We start from the raw sequence: 24,013 nt of genomic DNA, 5'->3' as shown, positions 1-24,013 counted from the left end.
GAAGTTATGACGGCACGCACACAAACATGGGATTTATGCTTTCTCCTCTCACTTATGAGCCCTCCAACATAGGACCAAAATTCAGGTACTGGGAAACTGGTATGTATTTATGTTGGTTCAAACGTCCTTGGGGTCAAGTGACTCCCTTCTGCGACCGTCCCAGCCAGCTTCCAACAAAGAAAGTCAAGGGGGGGGGGGGAGTCTGATTTGCTTAAAGACCGTGTGATTCACTTAATAACTGCAGAGATTCCCATAACCATTGTGGCACAAGAGAGTATAAAATCGGCCCCAACTTGCTTAACAAGTGTTTGCTTAGCCACAGAAATTCTACTCTCAATTGCGGCAGTAAGTCGAGGACCACCTATTATCTATATAAACTTCCAATTATGGGGAAAATGCTAAAAGTTTAGAGGTTTAATACGCCTTGAAATTGAAAAACGGTCCACATTTTTTCCACTAGCAGAGTTAAGGTCTTAATCATGAGACCGTATACCTGCACGCTGCAGAGAAATTTAATTGTGACATGGGCGTCTTCCAATATGGAAGGTTACATATCTGGTGCTTACTAAGGATAAATCTTAAGGCATGCTGGCTGAGGGATTATGGGAGCTGAATCCTTCCCCTCTAGAAGCAGGTTGTTCTAAGCTTCCCAAGAGCACGAAGCAAACCCTTGGTCCTGACAAAAAATATTTTTATTAATTGACTGTGAATTCTGCTCCTTCCCATCCAGCAAAGTCTTTCAAGGGAGGATTTACGGTCACAGACCTTATCTAGCTTGGAAAGCTGCCAGGCTGAGATCTGCAGAACTTGGCCAGGAGTCTCGGAGAGTCACGAACCAATTAAGCGAACTAATTGTCTCCTGCAAACTCCACTCCCCTTTCGCTCCTCTTTTATTTCCTCTGGGAGGGGCCATTCACCATCCACCTGTAGCCTTACTCCCAAGTCAACCCCTGCTCCTTAGCTGTTTCCTTCATCTGGCAACTCTGCGCATGCGTACACTGGGAACAGGCTCCAGCTGTTCATCTGCTTCACTGATGTCTGACTCCAAAGGCAGCTGAGAATTGTCAGACGGCCCTGGCCCCATCTCTGCCTCCGACACAGAGCCCTCATCAGAGCCTTCCCCAGACTCCAGGACTGGCCCATCTTCCTCCCCAACCCTCCTCACTGTCCAAATCTGCTGCCAGCTCTGCTGGTGGGCCACAACACATGCCGGCTAGGGGATTCTGGGAGCTGAAGGCCATCACTCTTAAAGCTTGCTGATTGGGGAATTATGGGAGGGCAAGTCCTCCCCTCTTAAGGTACACCGGCTGGGAAATTCTGGGAGTTGAAGTCCTCCCCTCTTAAGGCATGCTGGCTGGGGGATTATGGGAGTTGAAGCCCACTCCTCTAGAAGGATGCCGGCTGGGGGATTATGGGAGTTAAAGTCCTCCCCTCTTAAAGCATGCCGGATATGGGATTAGAGGAAGTCAACAGACCTTAAATTTCCTGAGATTGAGAAGCAGTGCTTAAGGCATCTGCCTAGAAACTGGGAGTTCTAGACTTGCCTTATCCACAAAACCAATGAGGGATGATCTTGGGCCAGTTCACTCACCTCAGCCCTAGGAAGCAGACAATAGCCAACCCCTTGTCAAATGCCCTCTACCTCCACCTCCACGGAAACTGTCCACCACTGACTCACAAGTCGCAGCCACAAAATAAACCCAACACAAACAGCATGAAACTAGCCTGAAGATAATGACTAAAGGATGCTCAGCTGATCTACATTTAACTAGGAGCTTGTGGGTAATGGAAGCAAATATTTATAGAGGACCTACTGGCTCTTGGGCTTCGGGATGGTGGGACGGCTGGTGGTGAAGAATTTCCAACCTGGATGATGTTCAAGGCAAGACATCATGTTTGGTTTTGCCAATTTGGAGAGGTGGGCAGCACTGGAACCATTACTCACCCTCCCGTAAAGACGTTGGGCGCTTTCCTGCAGGGCTAACTTCGTCCGTCTTTATGCAAGACTTACCTGTCAATCATTCGTCCCCAGTTCCGGCTCTTGGTGCGAGCCCACGGAAACAAAGGCAATGACGGTTCGTTAGCGCAACGGTGTCCGTTTTCAGCACGGGGAGAGCCATGCACCTTTTCCCATCATGGGCGGGGGGAAAGGGTGCATAAAACCCGTGCTGAAAACGTACAGGGGTTTCATTTCGGGTCTGTGTGTGTGTGTGTTGTGCCGGTTTGCAAGGTGGATTCTATGTCGGATGGACCCTGGCTTGGGGTCGAGGCCTTCCCGCCAGCGAAGCCCTCGACACGCCAAGGCCAGGGCGACAGGTGTGTGCAAAGAAGTGCGCGTGGTGTGTAAAATAAAACGAATAGCTCACACGATCCGGCTCTCCTGCCAGGAATAAGGGAGTGGTTCCCCGAGCGTCGTTGCCGGACGCCCCCAAATTTACGTCAGCCTCAAAGAGTTTAGCCACCTCTGTGCTTTTCATTTTTCCGACCTGAATTCAGCCTATCCCTCATACATCACGCAGCTTGCCAGCCATCTCGCTGGGATATTTTGTCTCTTCCACGGGTTTTTCCATTCTTCGGGAGGACGGAGTTGAAAATGGGAGTTGTGGGCCAGCTGGGGACGTTAAGGAGCTCCGTGCTGCCCTGAGAAGCTGCATGGAAATGGTTGCAATTACTACGAGGGGCTCAGGGTGAAGAGGTCGAGGGGGGTTTGGGGTGGAGGACGCAGCTTTCAAGTCCCACCCGCCCACACGAGGAGGCTTCCGAGGGACGGCTTGGAAGGGTATGACTGGCACGTTGCTTCCAAGACCCTCGGACTCAACACCCTCTGGTCCCCGAAACTTGGAAATTTCTTTCTTTTTTTTTTTTTTTTTGCTTTTCTCCTTGAAAACGTTTCGCTTCTCACCCAAGAAGATTCTTCGGTTCTTTGATAAGAAGCAAAAGGTTTGCAAGAAAAAAGAAAGCGAGAAAGTCCAGTTGTCTTTTGGGAAGAAAAGCACCTTTGGGGACAACCCAGGACCTCCTGGACGATGATGGAGAGACGCTCCATACACAACTCCACCCGTTTTTGTTTTTTTCCATTGCCGTTGTGGCTTTGAACAGTCACTAAATGAACGGTCGCAAATTGAGGACTACCTATATCCTAGCTTTTCATCTGGGCTGGAAGGGACCTTGGAGGTCTTCTAGTCCGACCTCTTGGCCAAAGCGGGAGTCCTTATACCAGCAATTCATTTTCCCCAGGAAAAACTGTGACTGTTGTGTAGGGCTGTGAAGGTGCGTAAGTGCGCACGCACAAACGTAAACAAAAACAACAAAAAAAACGAAAAGGCATTGCCCTTTATTTAAAAACTACCTACGCAGGCCGGACAAGGACAGTGAAATGCCCAGGTCTGCCTCGTGTCATTCAGGATGAGTGGCTGTCCAATGTTTTAGAACATGGAATCAAGGACTGGAAGGGACCTTGGAGGTCATCTAGTCCAACCCTCCTGCTCGAGCAGGAGACCCTATCTTATTGCAGACAAACGCCCATCCATTCTCCACAATTTCTGGAGGCGAGCTGATTTAATTGATTAATAGTTCTCGCTGTTGGGAAATTGCTCTAATTCTAGGTTGGATTTCTCTTGAACGATCTCACATCAAACTCTTGGAAACGTCAGACAGAAGCAGCTAACTCTTAATGCCATGGCAACGGGTAGGAGAAACCTGAGATCAGCCTACCCGTGGGAACATTAGAGATTTCGGATACATGGCTGGCAATGCATGGAGATCCTGCACTGGAGATCTCGTTCATCCATATATCCAAAATCAGCCCTTAAAAACCTTTCTGAGTGCAGCTACGTGATCACCAAAAGAGCTAGGTGGATTTAGCTTTCATGCCTGAAATGGTAACCTTGGGTAGAGAATGATTCCAGAGCTGGCCAAAATTAGAACCAAGAGCCAGAGGTAGCCCGAAAAGGAAACAAAAAAAAAAGGGATCTTAGCAAATATATATATATGTATTTTTCTCTCCTTGACTTCATGCCGAACTTAAATTCTGTCAATTCTCAAGCTTCAACATCATTAAACTGCTTTTAGAAATTTATTTTTCAGATCTAGCTCCCCCTCCCCCAATCTTCCTGGCCTAGCTCTCAGGGCGTAGACTGACGCATCAAAATCTGGGACACGAACTAAACACGCATGGGCGACTGTTAGGCGCACACAAAGCCCTTCTAGTTCGACAAACGGTACTTTAAGCAGCGAGGTTTTCTCCCTAAGGCACTTAATGTCAGAAAGCAGCCTGTCACAAACTCACAATAATTTCTACTTCAATCAGAGCTACAGGGGAGCCCTGAATACAGAATAACCAATAAGGAATAGTGAATTACACCAAGATGTCACCCCCTCTTCACTTACTACATAGAGCAGCGCTGCTCAACCTTTAAGAGGGCTTTAACTGCCAGAATTCCCAATAATTCGACTCATCTTAAAGCATAGCTGCCTGGGGGATTCTTGGAATTAAAAGTCCTCCTCTCTTAAAGCATAGCTGGCTGGGGGATTCTGGGGTTTGAAGTCCAACCCTTCTTAAACTTGTCAAAGGTTTAGAATTACTGCTGTGGAGATTTGTAACTTCTGAAAAATAATAATTGAAAGACAGGATCCAATCTCCCTACGTATTTCTCTTCTTCTATAGGACGGTTTTTCCCTTTGTTGGTCTTTCAAGAACTCCGTTTCTTTCCTGTGCTGTTACTAACAACTCAGTAACAATAACATCGCCTGGGGAAGCCGAACCTTTCTAAACTATTTGCTATTCTTGAAAATGCAGAATAGGTTTCTAATGCCTTTCAAATGCTTTGCAGGAGACCGTGTTCAATGTCCCAGGGAGAAGAATTTGATCACATGAGTGATAAAATTCACTTTGCAGGTAGTCCTCGACTTACGACCATAAAGGAGCCCAACACTTCTGTCGCAAAGCCTGGCCATCGTTAAGTGAGCTTTTGCCCCATTTTACGACCTTTCTGGCCATGGCTGCTGAGTGAATCACTGCGGTTGTTAAATTAGTCACATGGCTGTTAAGTGAATCTGGCTTCCTGCTTGTCAGAAGGTTGCAAAAAGGGATTACATGACCCTCCCCAGGACACTGCGACCGTCATAAATATGAGGCAGTGGCCAACCTTCTGAATTTTGATCGGGCAGCCCTGGGGAGGCTGCAAAGGTAAGCATGGAAAACGGCCCTGAGTCACTTTTTTTCAGTGCCGTTGTAGCTTTGAACTGTCGCTAAATGAATGGCCGTAAGTCGAGGAATGCCTGCACTGGTCAGAAAATCCACAGCTGCTTTGGCATTTTTAAAAAAAAACCCACTTTGTAGTAGAAGGGCTTCCATTCTGTTGGAAATCAACCCGCTAGAAGTCCAGTTTACTCAAATTTGAATTATTAATTTCACTAATTAAGCTGTTATCAATTAATTATACTATGCAGGGCCCCCTATCGAGAGAGGGTCTGACTTTTCATTTCTGCTCTATGGCTGAGCCAAATGGGAGCTTTCTGTGGTATAAAATCACACAGCAAAAAAAATAAAACGGGTCAAAATGGGAAGTAGACATGCTGGCCATCATTAAACCTCCAAGCACATCTAAGACTTAAGTTTATCCCATTCTGTTACTCCTTCCTTCCTTCCTTCCTTCCTTCTCCTCTCGAAAGGGAACTTGCACGTGAGAACGTGACCAAACAAACGAACAAACAAATAGGCTTTAAAAAAAAATCTTTCAAGCCCACACGACCAACTTTAACCAAAGAATCCAACTTACTTTGAGTTCTTTCCAGCCATCCAGAAGTTTAGTAGCCAAGTCGCTGAGATCCATCAACTTGTCAGTCGGTTCTTGGCTCCTCTCGCTCTCCACATCGGAGACGCCCTCCTCTTCGTCTTGGGAAGGGGTTTCGGCAGCCACGGGGTCCTCCAGCTTGGGGGTGTGGGTCTCCTTGCTCTCCCCCTCGGGCTCCGCCTCCTGGTCGGCCGCAGCGGGAGCCTTGGCGGTGTCCAGCGAGGCCTCCGTGGTGGCTTCCTTGCTGGCTTCCTGCTCCGAGGGCTGCTCGTCCGCCGCTTCGGCCGGCAGGTCGTCGGGAGGGTCGAGGTCCTCCTTGTTCTCCTTCAGCTCCATCTCGCTGGCCGTGTCCGAGAGGGCGCTGTCCATGCTGTTCTCGCTGATGATCTTCAGCCTCCGGAAGGCCACCTTCTTCGGGGTGTCCATCTCGGCCTCCAGGACAGGCTTGCAGGATGGGTCGGGCGTGTTGAGGGGCGTGTGAGCGCGGGACGTGTTCTCGCTGGAATAGCCGTCTCCTTCGCTCAGCTGTGGGATGGCGGATTTGGTCCGGGCCCAACGCTGGATGATGGGAAGGATTTTGCTCTCTTCCAGCATGTTCTTGTTGGGGATGGGCAGGAGCTCCAACGTCTTGATGATCTGTCAGCGGACACAACACGAGGGCGGTCAGTTCTCCATTAACCGGGCTTGGGTTATGGATCAATTGTAGTTCAGGTTTCAACAGTGGGGTGCTTGGTGGTCTCTCAGCCTGGTGGCACTGATGCGGTCATCTAGTTTGGTAAGGAAATGTCTGCAAGGAAACGACCCAGCTGAGAGAGCACCAAGGACCCCACAGTCCTTCCTTTCTTCCCTCCCTCCCTCCTTTCGTTCCTTCCCTTCTTCTTTCTGCCTTTCCTTTTCCTTCCTTCCTTCCTTCTAGGACTGATGCTGTTCCCTAGTTTGGTCCTGACCACCTAGCTCAGAGAGCACTTCCACTATTCTAGATATTGGCCACCCACTCTAGAAGGTTCATCAGAAGACCAAACACCTGCTCCTTCCAACAGAGGAACAAGAGACATGTCTACATCAGCAAAGGGGGTTTAGAACATGCCAGAGAACGTTAAAGGAGTGGCAGTGCATCATAGGTTGTGTTCTCCCTTCCGGCTGCCCAGAAAAGCAAATCTCACCACTCACGTTTTCTGGCAACCGGGAGCTCTCTAATTACAAAATCCAACACCGATCTTCTAGAGGAAAGATCTCCAACCTTGGCAACTAAGATTTGTGAACTTCAACTCCCAGAACTCCCCTTAAGTATGCTGCTTGCTTGGGGAATTCTGTGAATTGAAGCTGCCCTGTCAACTCTGAATTGAAGCTGGCTGAAGCTATCTTGTGCTGCTTCACAGTTGCCACAGACTACAGGGGGAGGGTGAAGGGAAAATAGCTAGAGCTCCTCAAGGACAAAATAAAGACCAGGTCATCCCAACAGGTGGCAGGAGGAGGAGCAAAAGGGATGGGGGAGCCCACCAACTGCTTTGATTGAACAATGTGACCTGTGAAACCTGGGGAAGGAAATCTTTGCTCTGTTAATTACATGGGAGCCACGGGGAAACATTCAGAGTTGATTTTCACTGGCTGTGTCGATATGTGCCCCATAAACATGTTCTGACGAATGTTCCTGCCATGTGGTTCTGATTTCTTTGGATGTGTTACTCAGAACCCTCCTCTTAAAAGCATGCTGACTTGAGGATTCTGGGAGTTGGGGGGGGCATCCCTCTCAAAGCATAGCTAGCTAGGAAATTCTGGGAGTTGAAGCCCCTCTTAAAGCACGCTCCCTGGGGAATTCTGGGACTTGAAGTCCACCTATTTTAAAGCCTTCTGGCTGGGGAATTCTGGGAGTGGACCCCTCTTAAAGGATAATGGCTGGGGGATTCTGGGAATTGGCCCTCCCCTTTTAAAGAACGCTGTCTGGGGAATGCTGGGAGTTGTTGTGCACCTATTTTAATGCCTTCTGGCTGGAGAATTCTGAGACTTGTGGGCCACTCAAGGTTGAAAACGAAGCATATAATTGATTCCCAATTCCCAAAATCTGGAAATAATCTGCTTTAGTGCCAGTTATTCCCATATAATTTGTGATGTTGTTTGAAATTAATGTATGGAAGCCAAACCAGGAAATGCCTTCTGCAGTTTGTATGCATATAAAACCTTAAATGAAGGCCTCCCATTTGAGAATAATTCTCAGCTTGAAGCTACTCAAGAGTCAAATCCAACTGTTTTTCTGCTTTCAAACTGGCAATGTGCCCTCAGAGGGAGATTTAAAAATGGCATCCAGTTTATGAAAAGGGTTCTGCAGTGTTTCCCCCCCCACCACCACCGCCCTTCCTTAAAAACGTTGTTGACCAACTTCCTTTGCTGATCAGCAGCATAATTGTGAGCAAAGAAAACAATGCTCAGATGGAACAAGGTGATGATGCCACGGGGGGAAATAGGAAAGGGATTCGTGCCCAAGCTGAGGAAAGCTTCTTCTCTCCACTGGGTCTCTTCAGTTAGCACTGATGTTGTTACTCAGCTCGGTCATGATGAAGGCATTTTTCCCCCCCCTTTTCCTCCTCCTCTGCATAACACTCCCCCCTCCCATCTAGCACTGATGATGTTCCCTAGTTTGGTTATGAAACGTCTGCAAGAAAATTACTCAGCTCAGAGAGCATCAAAGACCCCATAGTCCTTTCCTTTCTCCTCCTCCTTCCCTCTGCAAACCCCCTTCCCTTTTAACACTGATGACGCTCCCTAGTTGGCTCACGAAACGTCTGTAAGGAAACCTAGCTCAGAGAGCACCACAGGATCCCACGGTCCTCGTCCTCCTCCTCTTCCACCCTTTCTCCTTCTCCTCTCCACTTGCAAACTCCCTTCTAGCCAGAGGTGGCATTCAGCTGGCAGTGGAAATTTTGGGCCCACCCCGCCCAGCCTCTATCCCGTCCTATTTAGGCACGTTTTCAAGCTGTGTGCATGCATGCAAGCCGCGTGCACGATCGAAGCACATGCGCAGAAGGACGAGCGCATGCATGGCCGGGGCACGTGTGAGCATTGCAAGCGCTCGCATTGGAGCACCGGTAGGGAAAAGTGAGTGAGTCCCACCCCTGCTTTTAGCCCCCAGTCGTGTTCCCGAGTTGGGCCATGCGTATAAGGAAGCCCCCACAAGCTCAGAGACTACTCAGGTCTCTCCTCTTCGGCTCATTGGTTCATCTCAACGGGTGCCCTTCCAGGCGCAACCACGTCAACTCCAGCCACGGACCTCCAGCTGCAGCTTCAAACTGTTGGCTGTGTTTCCTCTGCTGTCCCCAAGTTCCGCCATCCAGATCCAGAGGAGGGACAGGCCGTGGCACTCCAGGAAGGACTTCAGGCAGGCCTGAGAATGGGTGTTCTTCAAAGGGAAATAAATAAAAGGGAAGGGAAGGAGAAGTTGACCAAACCATTTCGGAACCTCGAGTTAAAAAAGAAAAGATGAGATCACGTGGATCAGCCAGGTTAGATTTATCACTTGTAAGGCCCAGCCAGATGTGGATGTGTGTATTTATCTCTCTCTCCTGACCCAGTTTCTCAACCGATCTGTAGCACTGATGTTGGTCCCTCGGTGGATTGATCTTCTCAGAGAGGGTAAGGGCAGGGTGGCCCTCTCATGTTCTCGTTCTGTACTACACAATGTATGTGTGATGGAGCCTAGGTGGACTACAGGACAACTTACAAGAGTTCGTTTAGTGACTGTTCAAAGTTACAACGGCACTGAAAAGTGTGACTTAGGACCATTTGACTTACAACTGTTGGGGCAATCCCCAGCCACGTAATCAAAGTTCAGAAACCTGGCCACTGGTTCGTACTGACGACTGCAGTGTCCTGAGCACACGTGATCCCCTTTTGGGACCTTCTGACTAGCAAAGTCAATGGGGAAGATGGATTCACTTAACAACCATGTTCTATAATTGCAGTGAGTCTCTAAAAAATGCTAATTAATGACCTTAATTAGTTACATTGATCCTTCCAGTGGCAGGCCATGTTTAGTGTATTCCTTTCAATGTATATTCCCCACTGTGTGCTTGTTTACTCTCTTATAATCCCTTTCTCTCCAATGAATGCAAATACAGGGAGTCCTCAACTTACAAGCGCTTGTTTAGTGATTGTTGAAAGTTACAAGTTGCAAAAAGTGACTTATGATATAACCTTTCACACTTATGACTGTGGCAGCATCCCCATAGCCGTGTGATCAAGATTCAGACGCTTGATGACTGACTCATAGTTATGACGGTTGCAATCTCCCAGGGGGGGGGTCACATGATCTCCTTTTGTGATCTTCTGACAAGCAAAGTCAACAGGGAAGGCGGATTCACTTAACAACCATGTTCCTAATGTAACAACTGTAGGCATTCACTTAACCACTATGGCAAGAAAAGCTGTAACATGGGACAAAACTCACTTAACAAATGCCTCGCTTAATTACAGAAATTTTGGGCTCAATTTTAGTTGTAAATCAAGAACCATGTATATAAAATCCAATCAAATTGGTTCTACTTGGAGTACAGAATCAAATCCAAATAGAAACTCGGCTTGTCCTCCAGAAACAGTTTTTGAAGTTGCCAACCAAGCTATGTTCTCCTGGGACATATATTGCAGGGGTCTCCAAATGGGGCAACTTTAAGATATGGCCGATTGTGGAATTCTGACCGTTGAAGTCCACATGTCTTAAAGTTGCCCCATTTGGAGAGCCCTGTTCTATCAGACATTACCACCAAAAGAAACCTATGTTTGATTTAGATGGAGGAATGTCCAGCTTAGCCCAAGATGTAACTTAGCTTGAATGCAATGTGTGTTTGGGCAGTTCAAGGGTGAAGTGGAAACCAACCACTTCTTCACATAGACTATTGCTGTTAAGTGAACACGGTAACCATGATTTGTTCGCCCAAGTTCAAGAACCAGTGTGCTATATAGAAACTGGACGGAGGAGAGTTTCAATTCACTTCTGAAGAGGGCAATGCATTGGATGAAGGTCAAAAGAGAGTCAGATCAGGAGGAATTTAGGTATTCTTAGTCAGTGACCTGCTTGACTGGAGGGGAATTTTAACCTTCAGGATCAGGTGTGGTGGCTGCCCTTCAATCCTACATTGCCAGGGCTCCGGCATGGTGCAAGAACCTTTTATTAGCTTATTTTATTTCATTTAGAACCCCATAAGAAAAAAGATTTAATGACCAAGTTATTAAAATATATACTGTATTTTTCAGAGTATAAGACGCACCAAGATTTTGAAGAGGCAAATTTTAAGAAAGTTTTTGCACTCTGCAGACCTCCCAAAAAACAGCCTGTTTTTTTGTGAAAATGAGCCCATTCCCCCCCCCCCCCAAAAAAAAAGGGCATGAATAGCCTTTAGGAGGCTTGTAGAGTGTTCTGGAGGGCGGAGGGACCCGAAAACAAGCAAAAATTGGCCTGTTTTTCGCTCATTTCTGCACTCCCCAGCTCCCAGGAGCACTCTGGAAGTCTCCTAAAGGCTCTGCACAGCCATTTTGGTGAAGGGGGTGTGTGTGTTTCTGGAGGCCAAAAATGCTGTATTCAGTATATAAGGCACACCCAGACTTTCACCCTTTTTTTTAAAGGGAAAAAGGTGTGTCTTATACTCCAAAAACTACGGTAGTCTAGTTCTCTGCTTTGGGTAGAGACGGGTTGTGGCTACAGTTATGACCATCACTCCATCTGTCATGTGTTTGCCATTAGAGCTAATTAGCAGGCATTGTCTTCTGCCTGACTTTTCTCCTCTTCACAATCCAGGGTGGGAATGTTACCTAAAGAATGTATTTTCCTGAGCTGTTTTATAGTTGCAGTGAGTCTCTAAAAATGCTATCCAGGTAGTTGACAAGGTCAGTTCCCTGACTTTAATTAGTTACATTGATCCTTCCAGTGTCTGGCCGTGTTTAGCGTATTCCTTTCAATGTGTATTCCCTGCTGTGTGCGTGCTTACTCTCTTATAATCCCTTTCTCTCCAATGAATGCAAATACAGAGAGTCCTCAGCTTACAAGCGTTCGTTTAGCGACTGTTCAAAGTCACAACGGTTGTGAAAAAACGGAGCTTATGATCATCTTTCACACTTAGGTCTGTTGCAGCATCCCAATAGCCAAGTGACCAAAACTCAGACGCTTTGACAACTGATTCCTATTAATGGCTGTTATCGCGCCACATGATCCGCTTTTGAGACCTTCTGACAAGCAAAGTCAATGGGGTAGCATTTAACAACTGTGTTACTAACTTAACGGCAGTGATTTGCTTAACAATTGTAACAAGAAAGGTCGTAAAATAGGGCTAAAACTCACTTAAATGTCTCACTTAGCAACAGAAATGTTGGGCTCAACCGTGGTCTTAAGTCAAGGACTACCTCTACACATTTCAATCATCTTCTTGCTTTTAAGGTGTTAAGAGGGCTGTTAAGATTTGTCCTTCTACCCCACTTTTGTGAAAACTCTGAAAACGCTCCCTGCCACTTGAGCCTTTAGGGTCACGACCTTCCATCGCTGCAGATGACAGGGAAGTTGAAGAAAAAACTGTAATTTTTAGCAATAGCAATAGCAGTTAGACTTATATACCGCTTCATAGGGCTTTCAGCCCTCTCTAAGCGGTTTACAGAATCAGTCTCTTGCCCCCAACAATCCGGGTCCTCATTTCACCCACCTCGGAAGGATGGAAGGCTGAGTCAACCTTGAGCCGGTGAGATTTGAACCGCCGAACTGCAGCTTAGCAGTCAGCTGAAGTGGCTGCAGTGCTGCACTCTAACCACTGCGCCACCTTGGCTCTCTTTCAAAACCTCTTTTGATTTTCACTTATCGATCGCTTCCTTTAATGACCAAGCTGCTGAAACCAAGGGCAATCCTTTAACGAGGACTTCCTGCAAGTTCTTCAGAAACCAACGGGACCATCTCCGACGTTAAGCAACACAGAACTACGGGCATTGCTTGCTCACTCACTGACGGCAACTGGGATTGGTCACTAAAGGGAAGCATGCTGTTAAGTGAAACGCGACGTTGCTGCAAACGAATTACAATAACAGTAACGGTGCTCATGATGCAGACATCGCATGATTGCAATTTGAAAATTCCTGCTAGATCGCCGAGGGGTCGTATTACTTGTCGGAATCTGGCAGGGGAGATCGCAAAACAATGGTCGCGGGGTGAGGGGACGATGTGACCATCGTAAATGTGTGCTAACCGGCCAAATGGCAACCGCGTGACTGCAGAGACACTCTGACGGCAGCAAGTCCAAAGACCAGGCACGAAACTCATTCTGCAGTGATGTCATAATTTCGAACGGTCGTTGAATGATGAAGTTGGTAAGCAAACACTACCAACACAGATAAATGTCTTTATTTCTTCTAAGAACGAAAGACCAGCTAGAAATGTGATTAAGGGCTGCTTGGATGATATTATAGAACATGGGATAATAGGGCTGGAAGGGATCCTGGAGGTCTTCTAGTCGGACCCCACCCACCCACCACCCACCCCGTTCAAGCAGGGAACCCTGTCTACCTGGGATCTGAGCTTTTGAGTAAGTTTCAGTTTTATCCAAGAAAAGGATCGTTTGGTAAATAACCCATCATTATTATTGTGTATTATGTAAAAGGCCAGTTTAAAAAATAACTAGTTGGGCTTGGCATATAAATATATATTTAATTCCGTTGAGGTCTCTGAAGGCTGAAGTCTGTTTAATGTAAACAGGTAGGTCCTCATTTAGTGAGTGCAACTCATGTGAAATTGTCACTAATTGAAAATTGCAGCAACCTAGGCGCGACCATTGTACTTATGACTTGACTACGGGATTTCTGTATTCAATTTTTTTTTATTTTTCATAAAGTGGACATTTTTAACAACCTTTTAAACATTCCACTTCAAAGAGCTCTTCGATTCCAACATACTTTTGCCATAAAAAATACACTGTAATAATTTACTACCTTTCAAAAACTTTGCATATCTTTATGACAATCTAAGACACCATTTTTAAAGCTGTTGAAACTGTAGCTGTATGTTTGTACAGGACTATCCTACATAGAAAACAAAAAAGGGTTAAACTGAATCCCAATGTACGAAAAGTTGGTTTATTACACAAGTACAAAACTGGCCATTGTAATGTTGCTTTATAAAAATAAAACATTTGATATCTGATTTTTGCAGTTAGAGGATCGGCAAAGATCAAACCGTTCAGAAATAAACCGCAAAATTAGTGTTTTTTGAATGAAGGCAAATTAAGTCTTTTTTTGTGCGTTTTTGAAAATTCCGGATACACGGGCACAGCTGAGGGTTGACAATTGTCTGGGTGTTTTATTCCAAGCCCCGGAAAGAAACTAACTTTCTTAAAGAATTCACTAATTTTAGTTGGCATTCTGTTTTCTCTTTTTGTCTTCGTATATTTCGTGGTAACCCTGCAGGATTTCGTGGATTCTCTCACGTACCCTTTCGAAGCGTTCTCCATCCGGATCCATCATTTTTAACTCTGATAAGATTTTGTCAACCTCCGTGAAAACACGAGCCAATCTTCCCATGGTGAATTTTTTTGCCTTAATGTCTACCCGTTCTTCTTCCCCTTCTCCTTCTTTCTCTTCCTCCACAACCTCCTGGGCTGACAATTCTTCTCCCAGCTCGATTAAATCTTCACTGGAAAGCTCTCCCTCCATAGACGCTATCCACTTTCCCACGGCTTCAGCATCTACCTGTAAACCGAGGGTTTGCGAGAGAGTCAAAATGTTCTGGGTTGTTTTGTCCAAATCTTTGTCAGGGTCGAATCCTTCGAAGTTCTTGACGAGGTCTGCGAAACATTTTAAGCACTTTTCCCAAATGCCTCGCATACACGTCGCACCGACACCCTGCCACGCAGCGATGACTTTTTCCAGGCAATGGCGGATATCGTACTGTCTCCAAAACTGGTTAAAGTTCACCTTGCCCTTTTCTGTTGCAGCTACCGCTTCGGTCAAGACCTCCCGTAAATAATAAGCCTTGAATACGGCGATGGCCCCCTGATCCATGGGATGCAGGAGAGGGCTGGTGTTTCTGGGCAGGTAAACAACCTTCACATCTGCCTGGAGATCGTCCAGATGCGAGGGATGTCCCGGTGCACTGTCGAAGATCAAGAGAATCTTAAAAGGAATCCTCGCTTGCGAGCAGTAGTCCTTGACCTGGGGTACGAAATAAGTCATCAACCAGTACTTGAAGAGCGCATGGGTCATCCAAATATTCCGATTGGATTGATAATGCACAGGAAGGGTGTCCTTTTGGAACGCACACGGATCCTCCGATTTGTGGATCAGAAAAGGCTTCAGCTTGAACCCGGCGACATTTCCACCCATCAGCAAGGTGATTCGGTCGGGAAAGGTTTCTCGGCGCAGGTAGATGCCCTCTGGCAATTTTTTCCAGGATAACCTGGTTGAATTCACGCTGAATATCTGTTCAGGGAGATATTCCCCTTCCTGTAAGACATTATCAAGCTCATCGCGGAACCTTAGGGCACCTTCTTGGTCAAGGCCTGTGGTTTTCCCCTTGGTGGGTATGTTTCGGTAATTAAATCTTCGCTGAAACCGCAGAAACCAACCACGGCTGGCATCAAAGGTTTTGCCACACGCCTCCCCAGCTCTCTCCTTCAGCAGGGAGAAAATGCTGCGCGTCTTCTCCTGAATGCGAAGGAAGCTGATAGGGTCTCTCTTGCGGACCTGATCCTCAATCCAAAGCACCATCAGTTGTTCTGTCTGGTGGATGAGGCCCGCTCGGTGTCTTGTTATGGTGGTGTCTGCTCCTGTGGATCCTTTGATCACCGCTCGGATCTTCTTTCTATCCTTCAAAATCGTCCAGACGGTGGTGCGGGCTAGGCCTTCTTCTCGGGCAATAACATTCGCCTTCTTCCCGGCTTCGTGCGCTTTGATGATCTTCAACTTCAAGTTGAGATCAATGGACCTCCTCTGCTTTTTGATGTTCCCTTTCGCTGAAGTGGGGGACTCTGGGTTTGTGGACACTTTGTTTTGGGGTGTGACCGGGTGGACGACGGATTTCCGTCGACTTGTTATCATTTTTCTTGTGCCTGGCAATTCCTTGGAGGCTTCTTTGATCCTTCTTGAATCCTTCAAAATCGTAAAGATGGTGGTATGTCCCAGGCCTTCTTCTCGGGCGATAGCAGACACTTTCTTCCCACCCTCGTACGCTTCGATGATCTTTAGCTTCCGATCAAGATTGATGGATGTCCTACGCTTCTTGCCACTTCCAGCACCTGAACTGGGGGTGGTAGGCTTTGTAGACACGCTGGTTGAGATTTGGGTTTGCGAGCAACTTGGTCTGGGGGGAGATGGGATGGGATTTGGGTCTGCAGAGACATTGGTGTGGGCGGCGGGTGGGTGGACAGGGCCCTTTCGTGGTTTTGTGATAACTGTTCTTGTCCCTGGTAATTCTTTCATAGCTTCTTTGATCCTTTTCTGATCTTTCAAAATCGTGATGACGGTGGTACGGGCCAGACCTTCTTCTTGAGCGATAACTTGCGCCTTCGCCCCGGCTTCGTATGCTTTGATGATCTTCATCTTCAGATCAAGACTGATAGTTTTCCTAGACTTCTTGCTATGCTCTCCCGTTGAAGTGGGGGTCTTCCGCTTTGCGGGAGTCTTGATGTGGGGTGTGAGCGGACGCAGGAGGCGTTTCCGTGCTTTTGTGATAATTTTTCTCGTCCCTGGTAATACCTTGAGGGCTTCTCGGATCCTTTTCTTATCCTTCAAGATGGTGAAGATGGTGGAATAGGACAGACCTTCCTCTTTCGCTATGATCTTCATTTTCTTCCTGGTACGGTATGCTTTGATGATCTTCATCTTCAGATCAAGACTGATGGACCTCCTTCGCCTCTTGTTCCCTCCTTCCACTGAAAGGAGGGTCTTGTGCTTTGAAGACACCTTGATAAGGGATCCAGATGTTTGAGGGAGGTCCTTTGCCTCTCCTGTCCTTGGTGAACCACTCATGGCTTCCCGGACCCTTTCCTTATTCTTCAAATTGGGACTGGCCAGATCTTCTTCTGCTGCTATCGGACCCACCTTCTTCTCGGCATTGTGGACAATGTCGGTCATCACTGTCTCACTGAGATCGATTCTAGTCTCTTTGATGCTATTTTCATTTGAAGCGGGGCCCTCTGGCTTCGAAGATGTCTTGGTATTGGGTGCAATTGTGTGGGTGAGACCTTCCTGCTGTCTTCCTGTCCTTGTCTTCATCCCTGGTGTTCTTTTATTCTCCTTCCTCATCCTCTTCGTGTTCTTCAAATTGGCCAGGGTGCTGGAACAGGCCAACCCTCCTCCTCCCTTTCCTTCTATCGCGTCCGTCTTCTTCCCGGCATCATGGGCACCGAGGTCTTTCATCTTCGAACTGAGGTCAAGGCTTTGCTCCCCGCTAGTTCCTTCATCTGAAGTGAGGTTCTTGGCCTTTGAAGACATCTTGGTATGGGGTATAAAGGCGCGTAAATAGTAAATAAGCAAGTGAAAATTTAAGAGCAGGTTATACGCGAAAGCGGTTTAACTAACTGCAATGACTAACTCAGGACTGGAATGGTACAGGGTTGGACTAGAAGACCTCCAAGACCCCCTCCACCTCTGTTATTCAGAAATCTTATAGGGTTCTCCTGCTTGAGCAGGGGGAGGGGGGGATTAGAAGGCCTCCAGGGTCCCTTCCAATTCTGTTAATCATCCTCATAGAGAGTGAGATACTACAGAGGCCGTAAAAGCATTGGTCGCAAAGCTACTTTATTTTACGGGGAGTCCTCAACTTACGACCAAATTGGGACCAGAAATTCTGTTGCTAATAGTTGTTTTAAGGGAGTTGCATCCTATATTATGACCTTTTTTTTGCCATGCTGTTAGGCAAATCACTGCAGTGGTTAAACTGGCCACGTGACCATCAATTCTGGATCCCCCCACGGATTGTGCTCGTCGGACACCAGCTGGGAAGGCCACACATGGCGATCACGTGATCCCAGGATGCTGTGACTGCCGTAAGGTACATGCCAAGTGCCCGAATTTTAATCGTGGTGATTGTGGGGATGCTGCAACAAGAGTCATAACCGAGAGGACCCGTTTTGTTTTGTTTTGTTCAGGTCACTTTTTTCAGTGCTGTTGTAACTCCGAAACAAATGGTTGGAAGCCGAGAACCACCCATATGGTCAACGTGTTTGCGATAGGTGGCTATCTGAGGCATTTGCTAAACAGGGAGAGCCTTAGAAGAGGTTGAAATTATTATTATTATTATTATTATTTTTCCTACCGTAATTGAGAAGGGAAGGAAGAGGAGCTGCTAAAATAATGTTGCATCAGCTTGTGAGGAAATCAACGACGGGAACCCTTCCTGTATTTAGGCAACAGCACCGATGTGCTTAGCCCAATTCAGCAACGACTATCCAAAGGCAGAATTTACATTCTGGCACAAAATCCAGGAGATTTGATCTAAGAAGGGAGCCAAAAGCCCTACGACGAATCCTTGGATGCTTTCCCGAAAAATTATCGGAAGTACAGGTAGTCCTCGGCTTACGACCACAATTGAGTCCAAAATTTATGTGGCTAAGTGAGACATTGGTTAAGTGCGTTTTGCTCAATTTTATGGTTTTTTTCTTGCCACAGTTGTTAACAACTTAACAACTGCAGTGATTCATTTAAGTGAATCTGGCTTGCCCATAGCCTTTGCTTGACAGAAGGTCGCAAGAGGGGATCGCGTGACCTGGGACACACAAGAGGATCACATGACCTGGGATACGCAAAATGGGATCACGTGACCTGGGACACGTCATAAATACGAGCCAGTTGCCAAGCATCTAGATTTTCATCACATGACCAAGGGGATGCTGCAATGGTTGTCGTAAGTGTGAAAAAATGGTCATGTCACTTTTTTTTTACTGCTGCTGTTAACTTTGAATGATCACTAAACGAATTGTTGTAAGTCGAGGACTGCCTGTAATTATGCAAGGGCCAACTGTTTCATACTTCTTCATGAAAGAATTCCCCATTCAGTCAGATAGAATTCTAGATTCAGTGTTTCTCAACTTTGATCCCCTTGAAGAAATCCCAGAATTCCCCAACCAGAAAACTGAGATGGAGCCCACCCCTCTTATAAAGCTGGGGGATTCTGGGAGTGGAAGTCCTCCCCTCTTAAAGCATCCTGGCTGGGGGATTCTGGGAGTTGAAGTCCTCCCCTCTTAAAGCATCCTGGATGGGGGATTCTGGGAGTTGAAGTCCTCCCCTCTTAAAGCATAGCTGACTGGGGGATTCTGGGAGTTGAAGTCCTCCCCTCTTAAAGCATCCTGGCTGGGGGATTCTGGGAGTGGAAGTCCTCCCCTCTTAAAGCATCCTGGATGGGGAATTCTGGGAGTGGAAGTCCTCCCCTCTTAAAACCTGCTGGCTGGGGGATTCTGGGAGTTGGAGTCCCCCCCTCTTAAAGCATCCTGGCTGGGGGATTCTGGGAATGGGAGTCCTCCCCTCTTAAAGCATGACTGGCTGGGGGATTCTGGGAGTGGAAGTCCTCCCCTCTTAAAGCATGCTGAATGGGGGATTCTGGGAGTTGGAGTCCCCCCCTCTTAAAGCATGCTGGATGGGGGATTCTGGGAGTGGAAGTCCTCCCCTCTTAAAAGCATTCTGGCTGGGGGATTCTGGGAGTGGAAGTCCTCCCCTCTTAAAACCTGCTGGATGGGGGATTCTGGGAATGGGAGTCCTCCCCTCTTAAAGCATGCTGGATGTGGGATTCTGGGAGTGGGAGTCCGCCCCTCTTAAAGCATTGCTGGCTGGGGGATTCTGGGAGTGGAAGTCCTCCATACTTAAAGGATCCTGGCTCCTGGATTCTGGGAGTGGCAGTCCTCCCCTCTTAAAGCATGATGAGTGGGGGATTCTGGGAGTGGAAATCCTCCCCTCTTAAAGCATGCTGGCTGGGGGATTCTGGGAGTGGAAGTTCAACCCTCTTAAAGCATCCTGGCTGGGGGATTCTGGGAGTTGAAGTCCTTCCCTCTTAAAGTATCCTGGCTGGGGGATTCTGGGAGTGGAAGTCCTTCCCTCTTAAAGCATTGCTGGCTGGGGGATTCTGGGAGTGGAAGTTCAACCCTCTTAAAGCATTGCTGGCTGGGGGATTCTGGGAGTGGAAGTTCAACCCTCTTAAAGCATCCTGGCTGGGGGATTCTGGGAGTTGAAGTCCTTCCCTCTTAAAGTATCCTGGCTGGGGGATTCTGGGAGTGGAAGTCCTTCCCTCTTAAAGCATTGCTGGCTGGGGGATTCTGGGAGTGGAAGTTCAACCCTCTTAAAGCATGCTGGCTGGGGGATTCTGGGAGTGGAAGTTCAACCCTCTTAAAGCATTGCTGGCTGGGGGATTCTGGGAGTGGAAGTTCAACCCTCTTAAAGCATGCTGGCTGGGGGATTCTGGGAGTGGAAGTCCTCCCCTCTTAAAGCATGATGAGTGGGGGATTCTGGGAGTGGAAGTCCTCCCCTCTTAAAGCATGATGAGTGGGGGATTCTGGGAGTGGAAGTCCTCCCCTCTTAAAGCATTTCCACCCATCTTCAAAAAGTCACGGTTGAGAAACCCTGTTCTAAACAACACAGGTAAAAATTGATTGACTGGTTTGAAAGAATGACAATAGCATCTAATTCACTTTTACTGAAAATCTCTTCCCCATTTTAAATAAAGAATGAGAATCCCAAACACCAATAACTCCCAACCCACAGGCCATTAAAAATCTTATTTTTCCTTGCCTCCAAATTTCCAATGAGCACCTCTTGATTAATCAAGTCACCCAGCAAAAGACTCACCTGGATGAGTTTGAGACACGTGAGCTTTTGTTCCGGTGTCTCAATTCGCACCATCAGGCGGGACAAACTGAGGACTTGATTCTTATCGGAGAGCCCTTCACCGTTCTCTAGGAGCGCTTCTAATTCTCCATCCACCTACGAAAAGCCAAAAGAGAGATTCTAGACAAGGTGCACAACCACAGAATACTTGCAGCTCAGGGCTGAGTTAGGGGGAGGAGGGGGTGTCCTTGGTGCTTTCTGGTTTTCATGCAGACATTTCATTTTCCTGCAGACGTTTCATTACCCAACTAAGTGACACAATCAGTGTTAGAAGGGAGAGGGCGGCGTTGAAGCCCACCCCTCTGAAAGCAATACTGGCCAGGGGATTCTAAGAGTCAAAATCCATCCATCTGAAAGCATCTCGCTTGGGAAATTGAAGTCCTCCCCTCTTAAAGCATGCTGACTGGGGAATTCTGGGAGTTCAACTGTACCCATCTTAAAGCATGCCAGTTAGGGGATTCTGGGTGTCGAAGTCTACCCTTCTTAAAGAATGCCGGCTGGGGAGTTGGGAGTTTGGGCTCTGTTCAAGTGACCAAGTTTGAGAACCATGGGTCTAAAGCTGCACAACATTGCTGTTTGCAGTAGTGGGCAGAGAGATGCAGATCTACACTTACACGAGGAAGTGCACGGGAGAAAGCATCACAGTGAACTAACAGGGCTACACTATTCCAATGTAACCATTAGGCTTTAGGGCTCTTGTGCAAATAAAGGGCAGCAGCACAAAATGACTCCAAAGCCACCCAATAGGACTGAGACCTTAAGTGTTACAACAAACACCCCAGTCCTCTCTTGGGCCAGAGAGGGTGACGATGCCCTTTGCAGCTTTGGGGGGATTGCGGGAGATCCAGGGGCTTCCAAAGCGATCGCCCAAGCGGCCCGTTCTTTTAAAAGAGCCACCCTGCCCCACCCATAGCTTAAATGCTTACCGGATCTTTTTTACGCGACCGCTCCTTTTTCATTTTGCCTCCGGCGGCACGAATGCTGACCCTGTTCTCTCCGCCCAGGTAGCCCCGACAGTTGGTGGAGCCACAGAAACATTTCTGTGCTTCTTTGCTGTTGGAAACACACATCACAGCAAGTGAGGGACTGAAGGAGGCTTCATCTCTTCTTTATTTCTCTCTCTATCCATCCATCCATCCATCATGGATACAATTCTACCTATCTATATCCATCCATCCAACATGTATACGTGTCTGTCCACCTACCCACAAATCAATCTTTCTCTCTCTCCCTCCCTCCCTACTTCCATCCACAATTGTTAAATGAATCCCTGCAGTTGTTAAGTTAGTCACACAATTGTGAAGTGAATCTGGCTTCCCCATTGACTTTGTATTTATGACAACCGTCATAAAACCACGTGGCCATGGGGATGCTGCAATGGTCATAAATGTTCATAAAAAGTCCACGTCACTTTTTTCAGCGGTGTTCTAAATTTGAAAGGTCAATAACCAAATAGTTATGAGTCGAGGAGTCCCCGTTCTTACTCTAAAAATTAAACCTATGTCTGTTTTTGTAGATATTAAAACAAGCCTTAGCTAACAAAAAATTAAAAGAAGTGTCTTATGAAGCAATCATTTGAAAGAAAAGTGTTCACAACAGCTTGTCATATAAATATCAAAGAACTAATGCTAATCAATCCTGAATTAAATCATTTTCAGTATCATTTAGACAACACCATGTGCCACGCAAGTTTCTTATAAGTCACCCTAGCTACATCATCTACTCAAATTTTAAGAAGGCAACTTGACCTCCATTTCCTTCCTCCTTCTCTTATCCCTCCCTCCCTTCCACCTTCCTTCATTTCTTCCTCCCATCTCCCCTCCCTTCTTCCCTCCTTTCCTTGTCTCTCTCCTCTTTCTCTTCTTCCTTCCTTTCCTCCGTCCAGTCTCCCTCTTCTTCCTTCCTTCCTTCCTGCCATCCATCCAACTCCTTCTCCCTCCCCTACTTCACTTCCTTCTCCTCTCTCCTCTCCTCACTCCCTCCTCACTCTCAATTGAAAAGAGATTTGACAAGAAGATGGAAAGATCAGATCCTCCAAACTAATTAGCTGCACTGCACCAATTTCTTCTCTGCAAGAATACTGGAATAATTTCACAATGATGACCTGGAACTACAGCTCTTCCTGATCCGAGAGAGAGAAAGAGAAAAACAGCAAAGGAATGTGATAAAACAAGAAAGTAACACCTACCCGTATCGCTGGAACTGGTAGTCGAAGGTTAGCTCCGAGCCAGAAGTTACTAGCTTGGTGGTGAAAAAGCCCACTCTCAACTGGCCATTCACCGTCCACTATAACAGAAGGGGGATAGGGACAAAAGAGGACAATAGGATTAAATTGCAACTCTATAACTGCAGCATCTTAATTTTTAAGTGTGTTAGACATCATAGATGCTTTGAAATAGCAAACCATGTTGATTGGTTTCAGACTGCCAAAAGATATATGTTTTTATGAATATATATACAGCTAAGGAACTTTCACACCCCAAAAAGGGGGAGCATTGGAAGTTAAAATCCAGGTTGCAAGTTGCCCCCAGGTTGGTCATCTGCTTTCATTTAAAAATACTTCTCTTGAAAACGTCGGTCTGTAGGTGGGGAGAAAAGCAAAGTTGTGCCCACATCACTTGTTCCACGACTCACCTTCTGTGTCTCACAATTTGGTTCGCAGCTGTGGTTCATGAAACGAGAGCAGTTCCCTTTTTGCGTGGCGTCGATGATCTGAAAAGGGAAAGGAAATCGCTACAGAGCCAATGCTCGTTTTAACGAACGGCCAGTTCAAAGTTACGATGGAGGAGACGAAGAAGATGGCTGATTTGTGGCCTTTCCTGCTGGTTTCCTTCAAGCAAAGTCAGTGGGGAAGCCAACGGGAAATCACAAGCCTCAGTCACGAGATGTCCTCGCTCGAGAACCATGCAGGTTTTGTTTAACAACGGCAACTGGAAGTCCTGGAACTCCTGCCACGAGTCATCACATTTTTATGACCAGCGTCGCTTGGTGAGGAGTATCTCCAAATTATTGTGGTTAAACAAGGGCTGCCTGTACCTCTTTAAAAAAAGGGGAGGGGGATAAAAAATGAACAAAACATACAAAAACACACACAGGTATGTGAGCTACTACGCCGATGCCATTGTAAAAAAAAAAACAACAGCAGCAGCAGCTGCTACTGTCCAGAAGTTCTCTATAAATGCAGGCCTCGATTTACGACCATAATAGAATTTCCAATTGCTAAGCAAGGTTGCTTGATTTTATGACCTTTCTAAAGGCCACGGCTGTTAACCACCGCAGTGAAGTGTATCACTTAGTCCTTAAGACGCTTGTCCCGGATTTAAATCTCGGAAAAACATTTGGAAAGGTCGCAAATGGCGATCACGTGACCCACAGACACTGCAAGT

General features: G+C 46.9%; 1 protein-coding gene across 3 annotated transcripts in view; it reads right to left on the bottom strand.

Annotated features, from left to right (window-relative positions):
* Positions 1-1,396: 1,396 nt before the first annotated feature.
* SETD2 (SET domain containing 2, histone lysine methyltransferase) overlaps positions 1,397-24,013 on the bottom strand; it is a 48,744-nt gene continuing 26,127 nt past the window's right edge. For 2 of the 3 annotated variants that reach the window (XM_032235002.1, XM_032235003.1), the window contains 5 exons: positions 23,262-23,339; positions 22,816-22,913; positions 21,554-21,680; positions 20,589-20,723; positions 13,776-17,246 (listed from right to left, as the gene is read on the bottom strand). In XM_032235002.1, coding sequence (XP_032090893.1) covers positions 14,166-17,246; positions 20,589-20,723; positions 21,554-21,680; positions 22,816-22,913; positions 23,262-23,339 — 3,519 coding nt within the window. In that variant the 3' untranslated portion in view covers positions 13,776-14,165. Of the gene's footprint in view, positions 2,649-5,780; positions 6,432-9,060; positions 9,190-13,775; positions 17,247-20,588; positions 20,724-21,553; positions 21,681-22,815; positions 22,914-23,261; positions 23,340-24,013 lie in introns of those variants that run through there. The other variant, XM_032235004.1, reaches the window with a different exon arrangement.

The sequence above is a fragment of the Thamnophis elegans genome, chromosome Z, assembly GCF_009769535.1.
Source record: "Thamnophis elegans isolate rThaEle1 chromosome Z, rThaEle1.pri, whole genome shotgun sequence".
Classification (NCBI taxonomy): Eukaryota; Metazoa; Chordata; class Lepidosauria; order Squamata; family Colubridae; genus Thamnophis; species Thamnophis elegans.
Note: the sequence above shows the minus strand (reverse complement) of the source record. Positions and strands in the feature narration are given on the sequence as shown.